At 48.4% G+C, this 21598-nt stretch overlaps 1 protein-coding gene across 2 annotated transcripts in view; it reads left to right on the forward strand.

Moving 5' to 3' along the window:
• The first annotated feature begins 10962 nt into the window (after window positions 1-10962).
• LOC117871856 overlaps window positions 10963-21598 on the forward strand; it is a 48055-nt gene continuing 37419 nt past the window's right edge. The window contains exons 1-2 of one of the 2 annotated variants that reach the window (XM_034759611.1): window positions 10963-11070; window positions 14805-14929. In XM_034759611.1, coding sequence (XP_034615502.1) covers window positions 14824-14929 — 106 coding nt within the window. In that variant the 5' untranslated portion in view covers window positions 10963-11070; window positions 14805-14823. Of the gene's footprint in view, window positions 11071-14015; window positions 14073-14804; window positions 14930-21598 lie in introns of those variants that run through there. The other variant, XM_034759610.1, reaches the window with a different exon arrangement.

The following is a 21598-nucleotide window of genomic DNA, read 5'->3' on the forward strand; positions in this document are numbered from 1 at the left end:
CCTTTTTACCTGGGTTACCTGTGCAGACAACATACCACAGCAAGCACGGAGCCCGCTCAGCTCAGCTCACCGTCACCATATGTCATCTGGGTGCCGGCAGACGTGGTACTGCATTGCTACACAGCAGCAGCTAATTGCCTTTTGGCAGTAGATAGTGCAGTATGACTGGTAGCCTTCATCGGTGATCTGGGTGCTGGCAGACGTGGGGCTGGCAGACGTGGGGCTGCATTGCTACACAGCAGCAGCCCCTTGCCTTCTGGCAGTAGATGGTGTATTACGACTAGTATCACCAGATGATGGCTGAAACTCTGTATGTCCCCCAGTCATATTCTGCTGCCTTCCCAATGATAATGGCAGCTATCAGTCGTAGTACACTATTTTCTGCCAAGCGCCCAGTATTTTCTGCTAAGCACCCAGAAGATGCCGAGGGCTATCAGTCATGCTGCACCGTCGGCTGCCAGCTTAAGATGTAAAAAATAGATTCGTTCTGTATTCATTTGCTTCCCCCTCCCTCCGTGAAATCAACGGCCTGCTAAACCCAGGGTTTTGAGTACAATCTTTGGGGGGGCCATTCTGTGTGACAGTTGTTTGTGTTTCTCCCTGATGCACAGCTATCTTTGTTGATTTTAATTCCCTGTACCTGTACGCCATGTTGTCACTCGCCCCTCCCTCCCTCCCTCCATCAGACAATAGTTTTGCGCCTTTTTTCAGACCAGACGCCATAGCACTGGGATCATGGAGCCCGCTCAGATCACCGTGGCAATTATGAACACTACACGCATTGTCCTGGAGTATATGCAGAGCCAGGACATGCCAAAGCAAAACCAGGACCAGCCGAGGAGGCGACTGCAGCGCGGCGACGAGAATGATGAGGAAATTGACATGGACATAGACCTCTCAGAAGATACAGGCCCCAGCAATGTGCAAATCATGGTGTTACTGGGGCAGGTTCATGCCGTGGAACGCCGATTCTGGACCCGGGAAACAAGCACAGACTGGTGGGACTGCATCGTGTTGCAGGTGTGGGACTATTCCCAGTGGCTGCGAAACTTTCGCATGCATAAGGGCACTTTCATGGAACTTTGTGACTTGCTTTCCCCTGCCCTGAAGCGCCAGAATACCAGGATGAGAGCAGCCCTCACAGTTGAGAAGCGATTGGCGATAGCCCTGTGGAAGCTTGCAACGCCAGACAGCTACCGGTCAGTCGGGAATCAATTTGGAGTGGGCAAATCTACTGTGGGGGCTGCTGTGATCCAAGTTGCCAGGGCAATCAAAGACCTGCTGATATCAAGGGTAGTGACTCTGGGAAACGTGCAGGCATAGTGGATGGCTTTGCTGCAATGGGATTCCCAAACTGTGGTGGGGTGATAGACGAAACCCATATCCCTATCTTGTCACCGGAGCACCAAGCATACATACCGAGTACATAAACTGCAAGGGGTACTTTTCAATGCTGTTGCAAACCCTGGTGGATCACAAGAGCCGTTTCACCAACATCAATGTGGGATGGCCGGGAAAGGTACATGATGCTCGCGTCTTCAGGCACTCTGGTCTGTTTCGAAAGCTGGAGGAAGGGACTTTCTTCCCGGACAAGAAAATAACCGTTGGGGATGTTGAAATGCCTATCGTGATCCTTGGTGACCCAGCCTACCCCTTAATGCCATGGCTCATGAAGCCGTACACAGGCAGCCTGGACAGTAGTCAGGACCTGTTCAACTACAGGCTGAGCAAGTGCCAAATGGTGGTGGAATGTGCATTTGGACGTTTAAAAGCGCGCTGGCGCAGCTTACTGACTCGCTCAGACCTCAGCAAAAAGAATATCCCCATTGTTATTGCTGCTTGCTGTGCGCTCCACAATATCTGTGAGAGTAAGGGGGAGACATTTATGGCGGGGTGGGAGGTTGAGGCAAATCGCCTGGCCGCTGATTACGTGCAGCCAGACACCAGGGCGGTTAGAGGCGCACAGCAGGGCGCGGTGCGCATCAGAGAAGCTTTGAAAACGAGTTTTGTGACTGGCCAGGCTATGGTGTGAAACTTCTGTTTGTTTCTCCTTGATGAACCCTTCGCCCCCCCCCACCCGGTTCACTCTACTTCCCTGTAAACCAACCACCCCACCCTCCCCTCCCCCCTTCGAGCACTGCTTGCAGAGGCAATAAAGTCATTGTTACTTCACATTCATGCATTCTTTATTAATTCATCACACAACTAGGGGGATAATTGCCAAGGTAGCCCGGGATGGGTGGGGGAGGAGGGAAGGAAAAGGACACACTGCAGTTTAAAACTTTAACTCTTATTGAAGGCCAGCTTCTGATGCTCAGGCAATCATCTGGCGTGGAGTGACTGGCCCCCCCACCGTGTTCTTGGGCATCTGGGTGAGGAAGCTATGGAACTTGGGGAGGAGGGCTGTTGGTTACACAGGGGTTGTAGCGGCGGTCTCTGCTCCTGCTGCCTTTCCTGCAGCTCAACCATATGCTGGAGCATATCAGTTTGATGCTCCAGCAGCCGGAGCATCGACTCTTGCCTTCTGTCTGCAAGCTGACGCCACCTATCATCTTCAGCCCGCCACTTGCTCTGTTCATCCCGCGATTCAGCCCGCCACCTCTCCTCTTGTTCATATTGTTGTAAAAGTTACTAGTGACACCCCCTTAATAGAGCAGTTGTTATGTCAGCCAGCGGCCATTAGGGGGAAGCAGACACCTTAAGGACACAGTAGCCTGAACTTTTCAACTATTTTCCCTTCAAGGCCTTAAAGTAGTTAGAGCTGGTCCCAAGCTGGTTTTCACTGACCAGATAGCAAAAGCACGGGTCTGACCACCACCAATCAAGTGTTAACACTGCAAGGACCTTGGTCTGAATGTGTATAAAGGATTTGTAAAATGTGTGTAAGACAGAGTTTTTTAGTACCAAGTTGCAAAGCTCTCCTTTCTTCTGCAGAATAAAGCAACTCCTCCTTATCCCTGTCTGGCTGTTATTGGCTCTCAGCTAGGTAAACCCGATATTTCGGTGACAGTTACTGGCGACTCCGCCGGGACTCTCCTAGCTTGGACATTGGACTCCAGACGGCTGCGGCGAACTGGGAACAGCGCCAACGGGGTGTTTTGCCCCTTTTCTCTACTTCACCGCGGCCCCTGGGGTTCGTGTTCCGATAAGGTGAGTCCTAATAAAATAAGGAGACACTATCAGGTTCTGGTTCTAGTCTGGTTAACCGGTTAATGAATTTCTGTCTTATACATTTGGCCATTAAGTGTGTGGACGGAACTGAGCCTCTCATTCGTAATTCCTCAGAGTGGAAGCCATCGCGTGCAATGAAGCTCTGAGGTTAAATTGGGATCCTTCTTTCTCGTCCCCTGTAGCGGTCAGTATTAGTAGAAATTCCTGTAATAGGATCCTATTAGGCCATAATTCCCTCTGTTCTCTGGGTAGTTCTCTGTTACAGTATCAGCAGGCAGATGGGTGGGTCTCTGGTAAAACCCTCTGAGGATAGCCCTTTGGATTATATGTTAAGCAAATGGCCCTTACCCGGTGTTCAAAAAGGGATGTCAAGGAAGCGTTTTTTACAACTTTGCACCCAGGATTGGCCAGCCCTGGAGACTGCATTGCCCAAGTATGGCTCCTTTAATATTCCTACCCATTTAACCCCCTTATGCCTGACATTGAAAAACCAAGCGCCGGGGCAAATGGACTATTGGTTTTTGTGGGACGATGAGGCTCATCGTCGCATAAAAAAAGTACAGATTCAGGGCTCTCTATTCCCGAAAGCTTCTGCCCCTCACAAGGCTGATTATTTGGAGGATATCCCCCCCATGTATTGCTCTAGACCATGCCCACCCTCCACTGCAGCATTACCAATTGCGGTGGACCCGGTATCCTCCTCAACGGAGCCCAGGACAGCAGGCCTACCAAAACAGATATTACCAATAAAGATTGAAAACACCACAATGCAGGCAAGTGAATCAGCTAGTGGAGCCACCAGCAGTGGGTACACTACCTCCCTGTCTGTTCCCAGCCTTAGTCTGTCCCATACAAGGAAGGGGGCACTCTATGGGGACGAGGTAATTAATATCCAAGCACCCCTCTGGACCATCCCAGTCCCTACAACGGATGGGAATGTTGTAGACCGTTATGTTCATGTTCCCTTTACCACTGCTGACCTTATGAACTGGCAAACCACTACGTCTCGCCTTAGGGACAACCTGGACGTCGTTCACAGGCGATTCCGTGCCATTTTCCAGTCTCATAATCCTGATTGGCAAGACATGGGACAACTTTTAGATTGTTTATTGCGCACAGAAGAGAAAGAGCGTGTACTAAGGGGGGCCCGGGAGGCTGCAGAGGCCGCCAATGACGGTTGCAATTTTATAAGGCTCGCCAATCCGCCCCATTGGAACCCGAATGATTTGACCCAACAAGCAGATCTGAAGAAATTCCTAGACGACATTTTGACAGGCATAAAACAAGCAAAAAAAAGAACTTTAGATTGAACAAAAGTTCATAATACTGTGCAAAAAAAAAGAAAAGAAAAACACCCTTCTGACTTTTATAAGAGACTTTGTAAAGCATTTTGTATCCATACTAATATAGATCCCAAGGCCATGGACACACAGTCCACGGTCAGGCTTATTTTTATTTCCCAGTCAGCCCCGGACATCAAGAAGTGGTTGCAGCAGCTCAAAAGTACTAAAAAAAAATCCCTGGAAGAACTGGTAAGCGTGGCCACCCAAGTATATCATGGAAAAAAAAAAAAAAGTTCAAGAGACCAAACAGGTGAGGATGCTAGCAGCCCTTGACTAGAAATGAAAAACAGGAGGGCGGCAGGGACCCCCCAGGTGGTAAACCAAAATCAGATTATAAAAAGACCTCGAGACATGCCAATGAAATATGTAACTACTGTAAGCAGCTTAGCCACTGGAAGACAGAGTGTCCGAACCAACCTACCGGACAACAACCCCGTCACCCAGACCAACCTCAACAACAGATGGCTGTGACAAAAACAAACGCTGTTGCTAATAAAAAATGACGGCAACCAGGGGGTCCTCTTGTCACCTATTCAAATGATTTTATCACTTATGTTTGTTCCTCCACAGACACCCAGGTTCACCTAACATTGGGAGGAACCGCCTATTCTTGTCTTTTGGATTCAGGGGTTGCGCTTTCTACTGTTACTGCCAAGCCGGAGAGAGGAAGCCTTACAGATAAGAGCATTCCGGTAATAAGTATAGGCGGGAAGCCATTTGACTGTTCTGTACTATAGGAGGCTGCTGTAGAAATCTCTAGTGTCTCCGCCTCCCATGCCTTTCTGCTAGCCCCGGATTCCCCAGTTAACCTCTTAGGCAGAGATCTGTTGTGTAAACTACGTACTCAGATTTTCTTTTCAGATGACAAAATCATTCTTCGGTTGCCTCAAACCCAACTTCCCCAGCTGTGTGCTGTTCTAACCCAAGTTTCAAAAGACCCGATCCTGCCTGCGGACCCAATCTTACCCAATCGACTCAGACAGGAGGTAAACATCTCCCTGTGGGGCACTTCAAAGGCAGACTTGGTGACTCTCCAGACAGAGCCAGTGCATATAACCCTGAAGCCAGGCATTGAAATTCCTCGGATTCGTCAGTATCCCATCCCCCAAGAAGCTCTGCTTGGCCTCCAGAGTCTTATCACCACATTCCTGCGGTTGGGAGTGCTGGTTCACACCAAGTCTCCTTTCAATACTCCCATTCTGCCAGTCAAAAAACCTGACCTGGACTAAGAGGGAAAACCAGTGTACCGATTTGTCCAAAACTTACGTGCAATAAATAAGGTTGTTCAAGCTAGACACAATGTGGTGCCAAACCCTCACACAATCCTGACTGCCATTCCAGCAGGTACTGCTTGTTATTCAGTAATAGACTTGTGTAATGCTTTCTTTTTAGTATTCCTCTAGATAAAGACAGCTGGGGCCACGCTTACCAATTCAATTTCAGTCCCTACCCGCTGATGTTCCTGCCCACCGGATCACTTCAGGAGACTAAGTCTATGTGAAAAAGTAAAAACAGGAGCCTCTCCATCCCCGGTTGGTGGGCCCTTTCCAAGTCCTTCTTACCTCTCACACTGCTGTTCGAGTGAAAGAGCGAGACACTTGGATACACTACACCTGAGTCAAGCTAGCCCCTAGGACGGGGCCAGAAGCAGACGACTTCGGACCTCGAGGGAGCACCGCCAGCTCTTCGCACTGCGACCCGGAAAAGCCAAAAGCAGACAATACCTAAAAAGCTGAACCTCTTGAGGGACTAAAGCTTCTGTTCCAGCGAACAAAATCCTAAGACTTTATAACTATAAGTTCTCAGAAGGTGCTACAATGGCTATTGCTTTTGAGTTTGCACCTTGTACAAGCTAACCCACATCCAGCCGCTAAATCTCTTCAGCAAATAGCCACATTAAGACACTTATCTGATTGTTGGCTGTGTCACAAAACCCGCTCTAAAAAAAAAAATAAGATTGTGAGCTGTACCTGCAAATCTTTCTAAAGTACTCTCCTTACAAGTAAAACGGAAAACTGAATGGGCATAAATTAAAAAATATCAATATGACAAATATAAAAGAAGGTCTGAAGTTTGGCATTATTACTGGGCAGCTAAGAAAGTCCCTCTTTTTGAAGTTCTTGGAATCGGGTATAACATGCCCCTTTGTTTAAAAAATGCTAAAAAAAGTAAAAAAAAATTGGGCTACCTTCCCCTGAAAGCCTGTGATCAAACCCTTCAGTTTGAGGTCAGAAATAAAACCTTTTACCTTTTAAATACCCCTAAAAATGTCTCCAAACCCCATTGTCTCCTGCACATGGCCATTACTGTGAGACCAACAGGCATTTGTTATCAAGGGCAGTGGTTTCCCTCATTCCTCCCATTAGGCCCCATAAATAAAACACATATGTATTATATAAATATTTATTCTGGCATTCTGTTGCCCCACACATCCCTTAAAAGGATGTCTGGATGCCCGGAGTCCATAGGATCACTTGCAAGTTTTACAGCTAACATATTTGGGGTTACGTATTGTGGGGCCATTTTAAACAATACCCATGCCCTAAAAGACTTAAATGTTTCCCATTGGAAGTGCCAGGACCGGCTAGTGAGTAACTCCGGGCGCTGGGATAGATGGGTGACCTGGCGCCATCGAGTTGCGGGTAATACCCTTACCCTCTATTTAGAGACCCCTGGCTTGTATTTTATCTATGGCCACAATGTCTACAAAGCTCTCCCTTCAGGTTGGCAAGGTCGGTGCAGTGTAGCCCGGGTGTTACCAAATGTCCAAGTGAACGACACATTGGATGCCAGCCAGATCCTCAACCTGGGCAGCTATGCCCATAAGTTTTTCACACACCCCCGCCCCCCTTATAAGAACTCGAGCGAAACGTGCCAACAATCTCCTAGTAGTCAGGCAAACGGGGTTTCACTCCTTTGTTCATGCACTCATTCCTGGGTTGGGGGTAGCCGAGCTAGAAAAAGCAGTAGTAAATATTTCTGCAGAACTAGAAAAAATAGCCAATGCATCAATAGACACTTTCCAAAAGTTAAAACAAAAAATTAATAAAGTAGCAGAAATAGCTTTGCAAAATAAATGTGTGTTAGATGCTATGAATGCTGAATTAGGGGGGACTTGTGCTCGCATCAAAAAAAATGTTGTTTCTATGTTAATCATTCTGGCTTAATTGAGCAAAATTTACAAGCCATTAAAAATGCTGCTGTTGTTTTTCATGCTTTATCTCTTGATCACACCTTTAGTTTTGAGGACCTCCTCCCAGACCTTGGGTCATGGTTTACGGGGCTCTTTCAAACAATTGTTAAATGGATTCTTTTTCTTTCTTTTCTTCCTATGTGTTATCTGGATAATAATACAATGTGCCAAATGTCTGTGTAATGCTATGATCAATAACTCTGCTGTCCATAAAAAAACCCAGTATCTGTCCCTCCAGCTTGATCGCAAATTAAGTAACGGGCCTGACAATTTTTGAATTTGTCAGGCCCAAAGGGGGGACTGTAAAAGTTACTAGTGACCCCCCCTTAATAGAGCAGTTGTTATGTCAGCCAGTGGCCATCAGAAAGAAGCAGACCTTAAAGACACAATAGCCTAAACTTTTCAACTGTTTTCCCTTCAAGGCCTTAAAATAGTTGGAGCTGGTCCCAAGCCGGTTTTCACTGACCAGATAGCAAAAGCACGGGTCTGACCACCACCAATCAAGTGTTAACACTGCAAAGACCTTAGTCTAAATGTATATAAAGAATCTGTAAAATGTGTGTAAGACAGAGGTTTTTTTGTACCAAAGTGCAAAGCTCTCCTTTCTTCTGCAGAATAAAGCAACTCCTCCTTATCCCTGTCTGGCTGTTATTGGCTCTCAGCTAAGTAGACCCGATATTTCATTGACATTGTGCTTTTCTGTAGTCTGACATTAACTGCCTCCACGCATTCTGCTGTGCTCTGTCAACGTGGGAGGACATCTGGAGCTCCGAGGACATATCATCCCGAGTCCTCCGTTTTCTCCTTCTAATCTTCGCCGGCCTCTGTGAAGGAGAAACATTTGCAGCTGGTGGAGGAGAAGGGAGAGGTGGTTAAAAAAAGACACATTTTAGAGAACAATGGGTACACTCTTTCACGTTAAATTTTGCTGTTCACATTACACAGCACATGTGCTTTCGTTACAAGGTCGCATTTTTCCTCTTATAGTGAGGGCCTGCCGGTTTGGTGTGAGAGATCACTCACGCAGTGCCAGGCAACAGATTTCGGTTTGCAGGCAGCCATTGTAAGCCACAGTCTTTTGGCTTTTTTAACCTTCTTAACATGTGGGAATGGTTTCAAACAGTAGCGCCCTCATTTCCCATACCAAGCACCCATTGGGTTGGCCATTTAAAATGGGTTTGCAACGTAAAAGGAGGGGCTGCGGTTTCCGGGTTAACATGCAGCACAAACCCAACTACCCACCCCACACACACACCCAATTCTCTGGGATGATCACTTCACCCCTCCCCCCCACCGCGTGGCTAACAGCAGAGAACATTTCTGTTCAGCCAAGCAGGAACGGACACCTCTGAATGTCCCCTTAATAAAATCACCCCTTTTCAACCAGATGACCGTGAATGATATCACTCTCCTGAGGATAACAAAGAGAGATAAGGAATGGATGTTGTCTGCATGCCAGCAAACACCGGGACCATACGCTGCCATGCTTTGTTATGCAATGATTCCAGACTACGTGCTACTGGCCTGGCGTGGTAAAGTGTCTTACCATGGCGGACGGGATAAGGCAGCCCTCCCCAGAAACCTTTTGCAAAGGCTTTGGGAGTACATGAAGGAGAGCTTTCTGGAGATGTCCCTGGAGGATTTCCACTCCATCCCCATACATGTTAACAGATTTTTCCAGTAGCTGTACTGGCCGCGATTGCCAGGGCAAATTAATCATTAATCATTAAACACGCTTGCTTTTAAACCATGTGTAATATTTACAAAGGTACACTCACCAGAGGTCCCCTGTGTGCCCTCAGGGTCTGGAAGCACGCCTTGGGTGAGTTCGGGGGTTACTGGTTCCAGGTCCAGGGTGATAAACATATCCTGGCTGTTGGGGAAACTGGTTTCTCCGCTTCCTTGCTGCTGTGAGCTATCTACATTATCTTCATCCTCATCTTTCTCATACCCCGAACCCGCTTCCCTGTTGCGTGTTTCTCCATTGACGGAGTCATAGCACACGGTTGGGGTAGTGGTGGCTGCACCCCCTAGGATTGCATGCAGCTCCGCGTAGAAGCGGCATGTTTGCGGCTCTGCCCCGGACCTTCCGTTTGCCTCTCTGGCTTTGTGGTAGGCTTGCCTTAGCTCCTTAATTTTCACGCGGCACTGCTGTGCGTCCCTGTTATGGCCTCTGTCTTTCATGGCCTTGGAGACCTTCTCTAATATTTTGCCATTTTGTTTACTGCTACGGAGTTCAGCTATCACTGCTTCATCTCCCCATATGGCGAGCAGATCCCGTACCTCCCATTCGGTCCATGCTGGAGCTCTTTTGCGATCCTGGGACTCCATCATGGTTACCTGTGCTGATGAGCTCTGCGTGGTCACCTGTGCTCTCCTCGCTGGGCAAACAGGAAATGAAATTCAAACATTTGCGGGGCTTTTCCTGTCTACCTGGTCAGTGCATCTGAGTTGAGAGTGCTGTCCAGAGCGGTCACAATGAAGCACTGTGGGATACCTCCCGGAGGCCAATAACATCGAATTCCGTCCACTCTACCCCAGTTCTGACCCGCAAAGGCTGATTTCAGCGCTAATCCCCTCGTCAGAGGTGGAGTAAAGATACCGGTTTAAAGGGCCCTTTAAGTTGAAAAAAAGGGCTTCGTCGTGTGAACGTGTCCAGGCTTAATTCGAATTAATGCTGCTAAATTCGACCTAAACTCGTAGTGTAGACCAGGGCTGAGCCAATTGAATTCCAGCTCTTTCTCAGGTACAGTGGGCAGGGCTAATTAATCAGCCAGCTAGCTGCCTTCCCTTATGCCTTCACAAAGCCTCGTTTACTAGCCAGGCTCCTACCTGTGCTATACAGGCAATTAAATAATTTCTTCTCTCTCTGCCCCTTGACAGCACACAGCTTTGTAGTGAAGCTCTTCCCACACTCCAGTGTCAGTCAGTGTTCAGGTAGAAGATTGTGTCTTTGATCTCTGCCAACATTGTTCAGTGAATCTCCTCTTTCTGCTGGGAAGCTGGATGTGTAACCCTACTAGTTTATATGTAAGATGGTGATTTGGGGTTTGTATCTAGACACATTCTACAGTGTGGCCCTCTTCAAACAGGATTTTTGTCTCTAGATTTGCTTTTATCTCACTAGAGTCTGGGTCCCCGCAAAAGTGCCTGATTTAGTGTAGATGGGCCCCTGGTCTCTGGGATGGGAGTGGTCTATTGCTGACTGCATTTAAGAAATGCAGCAATCAGAGCTGATTTCACTTTCAGGTTGCACCTTGTTCTCTGAGGAGCTTCTGTGTGAAGCTGTTGGATAAAGTGGTGACATTTCCTGAACTCTCCTGTTTAATTTGTATTATTAGAGCCAGGGAATCCATCCTCCAGGTAAGAATTTAAGCAAATCTCTCGGTCAGAATGGAACGATATTGGCCTGTACAAACTTTAGAATTCTTTATTTGTTCTTTTTCGGGTGACACTTTTGTCTCCAGGGCTGTGTCTGAGCCTGTCAGCCTTGTAGCTGGGCAGTTACATGTAGTCTCAAGGGCTAGAGAGCAAGCAACTGGGGTTTGAATTTTGAATAGAAATCTAAGGGTAAATGTCGGGTGCTGCCAAAGTGCTTTTTCTCTCAATTGTAAAAATGATATTATTTAACTGAGCTGGAGGGTGTGTATTTAGTGCTGGATGGGATACATCATTCTGGAAGCTTCTCTGTGTGGGGAGGGTCTGGATTCCTCCAGGAGCAGGATTTTTTATATAGCCCATTAAAATCACATCTATTGTGTGCATGTTGATCATCCTGATGCCCTTTGTGTGTTAGGCTGAGCTCTGTGAGGTGGCATTTAATCCCTGCACTGGGCAGGAAGTGGTCAAGGAGCTGCTCTGGGGTGGAGCAAACCCACCCCAGTGCACCCACGAGCCACGTCAGGAGCGGAGTGGGAATTCAAGGTGGGGGAAGCCAAGCTCAGTGGTGGGCTGCTCTGGGAGGGGAGTTGGGTGCTGAGCTCTAAGCAAGAGCAGAGCCTATGCCCTGGCCTGAAGGTATGGCCCAGCTGGGAGTGTCTGGATATTACCTTTTCCTTTGTTCGTTTTCCTGCTGGTAGCTTGTATATATCCTGGGAATCTGGACAGGGTGAGCACCCAGAGTGCGGGAGGTAAGAGACTCTGTCCCCCTTGGAGTGCTACTGATTTTCCCCACTAGAGCAGCCAGTCCCGGAATGGGTTTATACCCCTACAACACACCCAGGGGCACCGTCGAGAGACCAGCACCCTGCCAAGCCCATTGTATTACTTTCTCCAGATCCAATAAGCAAGTCCTGTGTCTGCGTCTGCTCCTCTGCCATAAGAATATTGTTTACTCCAGCTCATTGGCTTTGATATGTCTTCAGTTAAGTGTTGAGTTTCTTTCATTTCCCCCTGGCTGGTTTCTCTTTGTACGTGATGAGTCCTCTGTCTCCGCTGTCTTTTTGGTCAGAAATCCCTTTGTGTAGCTATTAAAATATCTTGCCCTCTAGGTACAGCTTTAGTAAATGTTTGATAGTTCATATGGGGTTATTTAATGCAGCGTTGTCAACAATTTCACTCCCCCCCCCCCCCTTCTGTATCTTAGCAGGATTTTATTGCACCATCCCCTGGTACCAGATAAATTAAATTATTTTCAGTTGTGTACAGTATAGAAGGGGTCAGCATAGAGTCAGCCATAGATCACCTAGGCCATTGCAGACCAATCAGACATTTGAATGGGGTGGTGAATATCCACGCCGTATTTAAGGTTATAACATGGTTACTGTTGAAATCCGAATTGTCACTCCTTCCCTTGGTCAACAGACGTAGGTTTGAAAAACTGCTGTGACAGTTCTGGGCCCAGCAGAGTCTGTGGGGCAAACTTGAAGTCCCTTGCCCAGGGAGAAGCACTGACAGGTGGAGCGCTCTCACTACAGTTCCCCAGCTCTGCTTCCTCTCTTCATTCTGGAAGGGTGTGAGGAGCACAAACCACTGTTCTGCAATAACTGTAGCTCCAGCTTACTTTCAAACCCTCAGCATTTTTCATAGAACACAGTTGCTGTTTTCTGGCCAGCCCCACTCAGTTAGATTTTGTTCAGTATATCTGTTCTGTTATTTGTTTAAAAAGTGCATTTTTAAAATACGCTTAAAATTAAATACATCACATTGCCACAAGTAGTTTATTGTGTAGCTGCCTCAGTATTATGCTGAGCTGGAATTGATATGCAAACTAGACACAATCAACTCCGGATTGAATAAGGACTGGGAATGGCTGAGCCATTACAAACATTGAATCTATCTCCCCTTGTAAGTATTCTCACACTTCTTATCAACCTGTCTGTACTGGGCTATCTTGATTATCACTTCAAAAGTTTTTTTTTTTTCTCTTACTTAATTGGCCTCTCAGAGTTGGTAAGACAACTCCCACCTGTTTATGCTCTCTGTATGTGTATATATATATCTCCTCAATATATATTCCACTCTATATGCATCCGAAGAAGTGGGCTGTAGTCCACGAAAGCTTATGCTCTAATAAATGTGTTAGTCTCTAAGGTGCCACAAGTACTCCTGTTCTTTTTGTGGATACAGACTAACACGGCTGCTACTCTGAAACCTATCAGTATTAGTACAATTGTTTGCTGATTATGTTACCCGGGGTTCTTTCAACCCAAAGCTTTTGGTAACTTTTACTCTGTGCGAGGAGGTGTCAGGAAATAAATCAGGGAGACACAGCCGTCCGACCGATAGATGGCTGGCACAAACAGGACAACACAAGAGTGCTTTCACTTAAAGCTAAACTTTACTTAAGTTTTAAGCACTTACACCCGCAACTTACACGTCCGCACCATGTGTTAGTAAAACACCCCCAATCCTTGATAATTACCGAAGCTGAGTGTGGCCTTTGAGTGGCACTGTGACAAGCTTCGGCTGGCCAAACTTTCGTCTGCCGGTGGGGACCCCAAGGTGCATCCAGAGGGAACGTTCTTGAAGACCCCTTTTTGAGAAGTCTGGGTACCTCAAACTTTCACCGCTTATTTATACATTAGTAACATAATGACATATTCCTTAAAGAAAACTTGCTAAGCAAGCAGTTTTTAAAGATTAAGCAAGAGATTTTTTTTTTATGGTCATCAATTTACCAGATATGTCGTTTTTTATCAGAGTGTCCAAGCCTTGGGGTCCAAGGAACTACAGGCCAGTCAGCCTCACGTCAGTCCCTGGAAAAATCATGGAGCAGGTCCTCAAGGGTTACAGTGGATGAGAAGCTGGATATGAGTCAACAGTGTGCCCTTGTTGTCAAGAAGGCTAACAACATTTTGGGCTGTATTTGTAGAAGCATTGCCAGCAGATCGAGGGACGTGATCGTTCCCCTCTATTCAGCATTGGTGAGGCTTCATCAAGAGTACTGTCTCCAGTTTTGGGCCCCACACTACAAGAAGGATGTGGAAAAATTGGAAAGAGTCCAGCGGAGGGCAACAAAAATGATTAGGGGGCTGGAGCACATGATTTATGAGGAGAGGCTGAGGGAACTGGGATTCTTTAATCTGCAGAAGAGAAGAATGAGGTGGGATTTGATAGCTGCTTTCAACTACCTGAGGGGGGGGTGCCAAAGAGGATGGAGCTCGGCTGTTCTCAGTGGTACCCAATGACAGAACAAGGAGTAATGGTTTCAAGTTGCAGTGGGGAAAGTTTAGGTTGGATATTAGGAAACACTTTTTCCCTAGGAGGGTGGTGAAGCACTGGAATGCGTTACCTAGGGAGGTGGTGGAATCTCCTTCCTTAGAGGTTTTTAAGGTCAGGCTTGACAAAGCCCTGGCTGGGATGATTTAGTTGGGGATTGGTCCTGCTTTGAGCAGGGGGTTGGACTAGATGACCTCCTGAGGTCCCTTCCAACCCTGATATTCTATGATTCTATGAATAAGCAATAGTGGTTTTAGACACTTTACTGGTTTGCCAAAATTTCCCTATTCAGTTAGCGAACGGAACCTTTTTTTTTTCTTTTTCTATTATCAATGTGTAGGAAGTAGAAAATGAATAGGGAATAACAGTCAAACAGGGAGAATGTTAATAAGGACAGATCACATCCTCAGTGTAACAGTGTTACTGGTGTGTTTTAGGGTTGCCTGAACGTCTGTTATGACCATGGATTCTGCTAAAACTGCAGCAATTGAGATGCCGGCCCTGGGCCGCCCTCTGCGGCTGGGGATGCTGTACGACTGCCGCAGCGACACGCTCATACCAGGTACAGTTAGAGCTGCACCAAACACTTTTTTGTAGCTCCCATCTTTATAACAGAAGATCCCAGGTCACTTGTTAGTGCAACTCATAGTAAATTCTAATGTGTTCCCATTAATATCCATCTCTTGTGTTAGAAGAGAAGGAAGCAAGGAGGTGGGACAGTAGGGGCTGAGGTGTATGGCTCTCTGCTGCCTTCCCAGCACAGCCCTATTTCCATCCTTAACAGCCCCTGTGCAAACCCACTTTCCTCTGTGCATCCCCAACCAGCTCAGATCCCCCAATCCCAGTTCTTATAGCTATCTCTGGCCTGGCCCAACTCTGATCTCCCCCACCCCCACCTTCAGCTCTGGTCCTTCAGGGTCCAGACCAGCTCAGCTCAGGCATCCATCCTGAACCAGCTCCCAACTCCCTGCCTCAGCTTCATCACTGTCCCAGGGACCAGCTCTGTCCCACCCAGCAATCTCTTCATATTATTAATACATGCTTATATTATTACTCTGATCTCCGTCCATCTGTTTGTTCTGTCCACGTTATATTATTATTGTTATTTATATTATTTTATATTCAGGTGTACCTTTTTAAATGAGAGTGATTCACTATTGAAAGAGTTTACCAAGTATCATGCTGTAGTCTCCATCACTAGTTATTTTAAAATAAGGATGAATTCTTTGCAATGGTCTTCACAGCAGAGGATGTGAGGGAGATTCCCAAACCTGAGCCATTCTTTTTAGGTGACAGATCTGAGGAACTGCCCCAGATTGAGGTGTCATTAGAGGAGGTTTTGGAACAAATTGATAAATTAAACAGCAATAAGTCACCAGGACCAGATGGTATCACCCGGGAGTTCTGAAGGAACTCAAATGTGAAACTGCAGAACTACTAACTGTAGTCTGTAACCTATCAGGTAAATCAGCTTCTGTACCAGATGACTGGAGGATAGCTAATGTGACGCCAATTTTTAAAAAGGGCTCCAGAGGTGACCCCAGCAATTACAGGCCGGTAAGCCTGACTTCAGTACCGGGCAAACTGGTTGAAACTATCGTAAAGAACAAAATTGTCAGACACAGAGATGAACATAATTTGTTGGGGAAGAGTCAATATGTTTTTTGTAAAGGGAAATCATGCCTCACTAATCTACTAGAATTCTTTGAGGGGGTCAACAAGCACGCGGACAAAGGAGATTTAGTGGATATAGTGTACTTAGATTTTCAGAAAGCCTTTGACAAGGTCCTTCACCAAATGCTCTTAAGCAAAGTAAGCAGTCATGAGATAAGAGGGAAGATGCTCTCATGGATTGGTAACTGGTTAAAAGATAGGAAACAAAGGGTAGGAATAACTGGTCAGTTTTCAGAATGGAGAGAGGCAGAGGTGAAAGGAAACCGGTACGCCCCCGTATTGCGTACCGGCAAGCAGCAAAGGCAAGTTATATGGGCTCGTGGCTCCAGCAATACTGGGGGCCAGTTTCCCCCCTGGCCCCACCTGCTGCCCCCCCACGCCACCCCTGAGTGTCCCCCAGGCTCTCCTTGCTGCCCCTGCACACCGCCCTGGGGCCTCGGCGTCCCTGTCTCTCCCCTGCAGCTCCATGCTGCCTCCCTGCATCAACTGCCGCAGCAGGGTCCTAGTGCCCCGCAACCACTACTGCCAGGGCAGGCTGCCCTTACCCCTCAGACTCTTCCATCTTCCGGCCAGTCCCTCTACCAATATAGCCGACCCTGCTATCTGCAGTCACCGCTCCTGCCCCACGCTGGGCAAGGGGCATTCCCATCCCCCACCCCCAGTGAGGCTACAGCGGGGGGCAGCAGGAGGGGGTGAGGTGCACGCAGCACCGCCCGGCACCCACCACGGGGGAGGCAAGGGAGATTCCTGGACCTGAGAGTGGCCCCAGGAGCATGTGCAGTGACAGTGGTGCGGGTAAGTGTGCTGCCGGTGGGGGGGGGGGGAGAGGGGGGCCCCTACCCCAGAGCTCACTGCTCCCAGTGGGTAGAGCACTGGGGGGGAATCCTCCTCTCTGGCTCCAGTCCCGGGGCAGCCTGCCTGCATCCCAAAATTATCCCCAGCCCTGCCCCACCCCAAAGCCCATATCCCCAGCCACAGCCTTCATCTCCCCACACCCCAACTGTCTGTCCTAGCCCTGAGACTTTCCAACACCCCAAACCCCTCATCTCCAGCCCCAGCCAGAGCCCTCATCCCCCCCCCACACCCTAACCCTCTGCCTCAGCCCTGAGCTCCATCCCACACCCCAAACCCCTCATCCCCAGCCACACCCCTCACCCCTGCACCCCCTCCCATCCGCAAACTTCCTCCCAGAGCCTGCACCCTGCACTCCTCCTGCACCCCAATCCCCTGACCCAGCCCAGGGCCTGCACCCCAGACCTCCCCCACCCAAACTCTCTCCCAGAGCCTTGGGAAGTTGGGGGGCAGAGTTGGGGGGGCAGAATTTGGGCAGGGGCATGTTCTGAGCACCACCAAAACTTCTACAAACCTGCCAGCAAGAGCCAGTGCACTGAACCGGGGTGGCCCAGCTTCCCCAGGCCGCAATTTAAAGGGCCTGGAGATCCCAGCAGCAGCTGGAGCCCCGGGCCCTTTAAATTGCCACCAGAGCCCCGTTGCCAGAGCCCTGGGTAGCGGTGGTGGGGCTCCGGGGATGATTTAAAGGGCCTGGGTCGGTAGAGGCCAGAGCCCCACTGCTGGAGCCCTGGGGTAGTGGCAGCGGGGCTCCAGTGGCTATTTAAAGGGCCCAGGGCTCCTGCTGCCTCTCCTGCCCTGGTACCTTTAAATAGCCGTCGGATCCCCGACGATTTAAATGGGGATGATTTAAAGGGCCTTGGAGGGGAGAAGTGGTGGCAGCTGGAGCCCCGGGCCCTGCTGCTGGAGTCCTGGGGGTTGCGGCGGCAGCCGGGACCCCCGGGGCTCCGTCGGCAATTTAAAGGGCCCGGGGCTCCACTGCGGTAGTGGCAGCTAGAGCCCCAGGCCCTTTAAATCGCCCCCGAGCCCCGGGGCTCCCAGGCATCTCTGCAGCTGGGAGCTCAGGGGGTGATTTAAAGGGCCTGGGGCTCCCAGCTGCTAGCCCTGGGGCCTTTAAATCAGGATTTATACACCACTATTTACCTCTCTCCAGGGGTGAAAGTAACTTAAAGGACTTGCCAGTACTGAGGAGGGGGCATGGCCTCAAACGGAAGAGGCGTCACGTCTACCTGGGGATTTAAAGGCCCTGCCTCTTCCGGTAGACGTGACGCCTCTTCCGTTTGAGGCCACGCCCCCTCCTCAGTACTGGCAAGTCCTTTAAGTTACTTTCACCCCTGGTGAGAGGTAAATAGTGATGTCCCCCAGGGACCAGTCCTATTGAACATATTCAGACATATGCTCACATGATAACATATGTTCATAAATGATCTGGAAAAAAAGGGTAGACAGGGAGATGGCAAAATTTGCCGATAATACACAATTGCTAAAGATAGTTAAGACCCAGGCAGACTGCGAAGAGCTACAAAAGGATCTCTTAAAACTGCGTGACTGGGCAGCAAAATGGCAGATGAAATTCAGTGTTGATAAATGCAAAGTAATTCACATTGGAAAGCATAATCCCAACTATATCTATCTATCTATCTAATGATGGGGTCTAAATTAGCTGTTCCCACTCAAGAAAGATCTTGGAGTCATTGTGGACAGTTCTCTGAAAACATCTACTCAATGTGCAGCGGCAGTAAAAAGAGCGAACAGAATGCTGGGAATCATTAAGAGAGGGATAGAGAATAGGACAGAAAATATCATATTGCCTCTATATAAGTCAGGGCTGGGCAAACTTTTTGGCCCGAGGACCACATCTGGGTGGGGAAATTGCTTGCAGGGCCATGAATGTAGGGCTGGGGCAGGGGGTTGGGGTGCAGGAGGGAATGAGGGGTGTGGTGTGCAGGAAGGGGCTCAGGGCAAGGGATTGGGCAGAGATGGGGTGAGGAGTGTACGAGGGGGCTCAGGGAAGTGGGTTGGGGTGCAGGAGGGGTGCACAGTGTGGGAGAGGGCTCAGGGCAGTGGTGCAGGGAGGGGTGCAGAGTGCGGGAGGGGGCTCAGGACAGGGGATTGTGGTGCAGGAGGGATGCAGGGTGCGGCAGGGGGTTGGGGTGCCAGAGGGGGCTCAGGGTAGGGAGTTGGGGTGAGGGGTTCAGGCTGCGTCCCAGCCTGCTTACCTGGAGCGACTTCAGGGTGGCAATGGGGCCAGGGCAGACTCCCTGTCTGCCAGCCCCACGCCACTCCGGGAAGCGGCCGGCACAATGTTCCTGAGGCCCCCTAGGGGAGGGGGGGCAGAGGGCTTTGCATGCCTGTGGGTTCCTTCCCCCAAAGCTCCCATTGGCCGTGGTTCCCCGTTCCCGGCCAATGGGAGCTTTGGGGGAGGTACCCACATGCAAGTGCAGCACACGGACCTCTCAGCCCCCACTTCCCCCAGAGGCCGCAGGGTCATGGTGCCGACCGCTTCTGGGAGCGACGCGGGGCCCACAATGCCCCAGGGGTGGCAATCCCGCGGGCCAGATCCAAAGTCCTGGCAGGCTGGATCCGGCCCACGGGCCGTAGTTTGCCCACCCCCGATATAAATCCATGATACGCCCACATCTTGAATACTGAGTGCAGATGTGATCGCCCCATCTTAAAAAAAAAAAAACTTATATTGGAATTGGAAAAGGTTCAGGAAAGGGCAACAAAAATGATTAGGGGTATGGAATAGTTTTCTTATGAGGAGAGATTAATAAAACTGGGATTTTTCAGCTTGGAAAAGAGATGGCTAAGGGGAGATATGATTAAGGTCTATAAAACCATGACTGGTGATGAGAAAATAGATCAGGAAATGTTGTTTACTACTTCTCATAAAACAAGAACTAGGGGTCACCAAATGAAATTAATGGGCAGCAGGTTTAAAACAAATAAAAGGAAGTTCTTCACACAGCACACAATTAACCTGTGGAACTCCTTGCCAGAGGATGTTGTGAAGGCCAAGACTATAACAGGGTTCAAACAAGAACTAGATAAATTCATGGAGGATAGGTCCATCAATGGCTATTAGCCAGGATGGGCAGGGATGGTGTCCCTAGCCTCTCTTTGCCAGAAGCTGGAAATGGGCGAAAGGGGATGGATCACTTGATGATTCCCTGTTCTGTTCATTCCCTCTGGGGCTTCTGGTACTGGCCCCTGTCAGAAGACAGGATACTGGGCTAGATGGACCTTTGGTCTGACCCAGTAGGACCATTCTTATGTTATGTTCTTAAGATTTTATGTTTATTTTAAAGACATGCTCTAGTTCAAAAATTATATTGAGGAAGTTCTGTGGCCCCTCTATAGAGGAGGATGGACTTCGTCATCACAACAGTTCCTTCTGCTCTTGGAATCTATGAATCTAGTGCCCCAGATGGTCTGGAACGGTCTATGCAGCTATGGTACAGCAATATTCTCCTCTACCTTCAGCAGCTTGGTGTTAAAGTTACAGACCCCCTGATGCCTTCTGCAGACTTCGGCTTATGGACTGAGATCCAGATCTCTTCTCTGTTGAGGGAAGGTGGCTTTTCCAGAACTTCTTGTCCCTCTTCAACTGGGAGAGGGATTACATATGGTGGACAATTAAGAAGTGTCTTGAAGTGACATTCCAAGCGATACAACTGATCTTGCAGACTTTGGCTGTTGCTGCCATCCTGATTCGTTTACTAGACAAGCTGCTGCCACCTTCCCCCACAAACACTGCAAAGATGAATAAAGGGTGAGGAAATCGTATCTGGTGGCAGCCTGTTCTAAACTGGCTGCGTGAGTCAAGTACCAGAATTCTTTATCTCTCTTACACAGTGACTTGACAGTGTTCCAAAGTCGAACCCATGCGGCCTTTGTATTGCTCTCAACAAACTATGTCTTTTACGACTTGAATTGTAGCCTTGCTTTTTTCTTAGCTCCAACTGCTGCGAACATTTCCTCATAGACCAGTGGATGATGTTTCAAGGGTTGAGTCCCAAGCACGGAGCTGGTGGCAGTCAGCACCAATGGCTTGATGCAATGCCATTCCTCATCAGATGGCAGAGGGAATGAGACCTGGTCTGTAATTCTTCAATGGCCTTAAGCAGTTCAGAACAGAAAGCTGTTTGATGGCTTGGTTGTAATATCAGCTTTTGGTTCAATCAGACTAATTTAGTTCCATTAACTGTCTGTTTTCAAAATCAAAGGAACATTTTTGTCAGCAGAAGCTGATCGTCAGTGTCAAGTTTAGCACTTCTATGAACTTGTACATCCAGGACCATTGACCACCACAAACTCTTAACTAGGACATGAACAATAACATTCACAGTGAAACCACCTGGACTGTACTTGGTCTGCCTGTGTATCTTTAGTGATAGAACAGCGAGTCACCATGTCATTGGCAGCCACATATTCCAGCAGTCACTGCCCATTCCTGTTCCTCCGCCTGATGCTAAAATTCCTTAGTGTACTTGCCCAGGTGTTATTTTCCTTTCCTACCTGTGCATTACACAATGGATCACAATGACATCCCTTCTTGGGGTTTCCTTAAGGATTTTCTGCAGTTTCTGGTAACAATGATCTGCAGCTGCATCATTGGCCTTGGTATTGGTGGGCCCATACAGTGTGATGGTGGTAAGATATCCACAGCTAGTATGGACTCGGATACTTTTAAGTTGACTCAAGG

Source organism: Trachemys scripta, chromosome 2, assembly GCF_013100865.1.
Source record: "Trachemys scripta elegans isolate TJP31775 chromosome 2, CAS_Tse_1.0, whole genome shotgun sequence".
In the NCBI taxonomy this organism is placed as follows: domain Eukaryota; kingdom Metazoa; phylum Chordata; order Testudines; family Emydidae; genus Trachemys; species Trachemys scripta.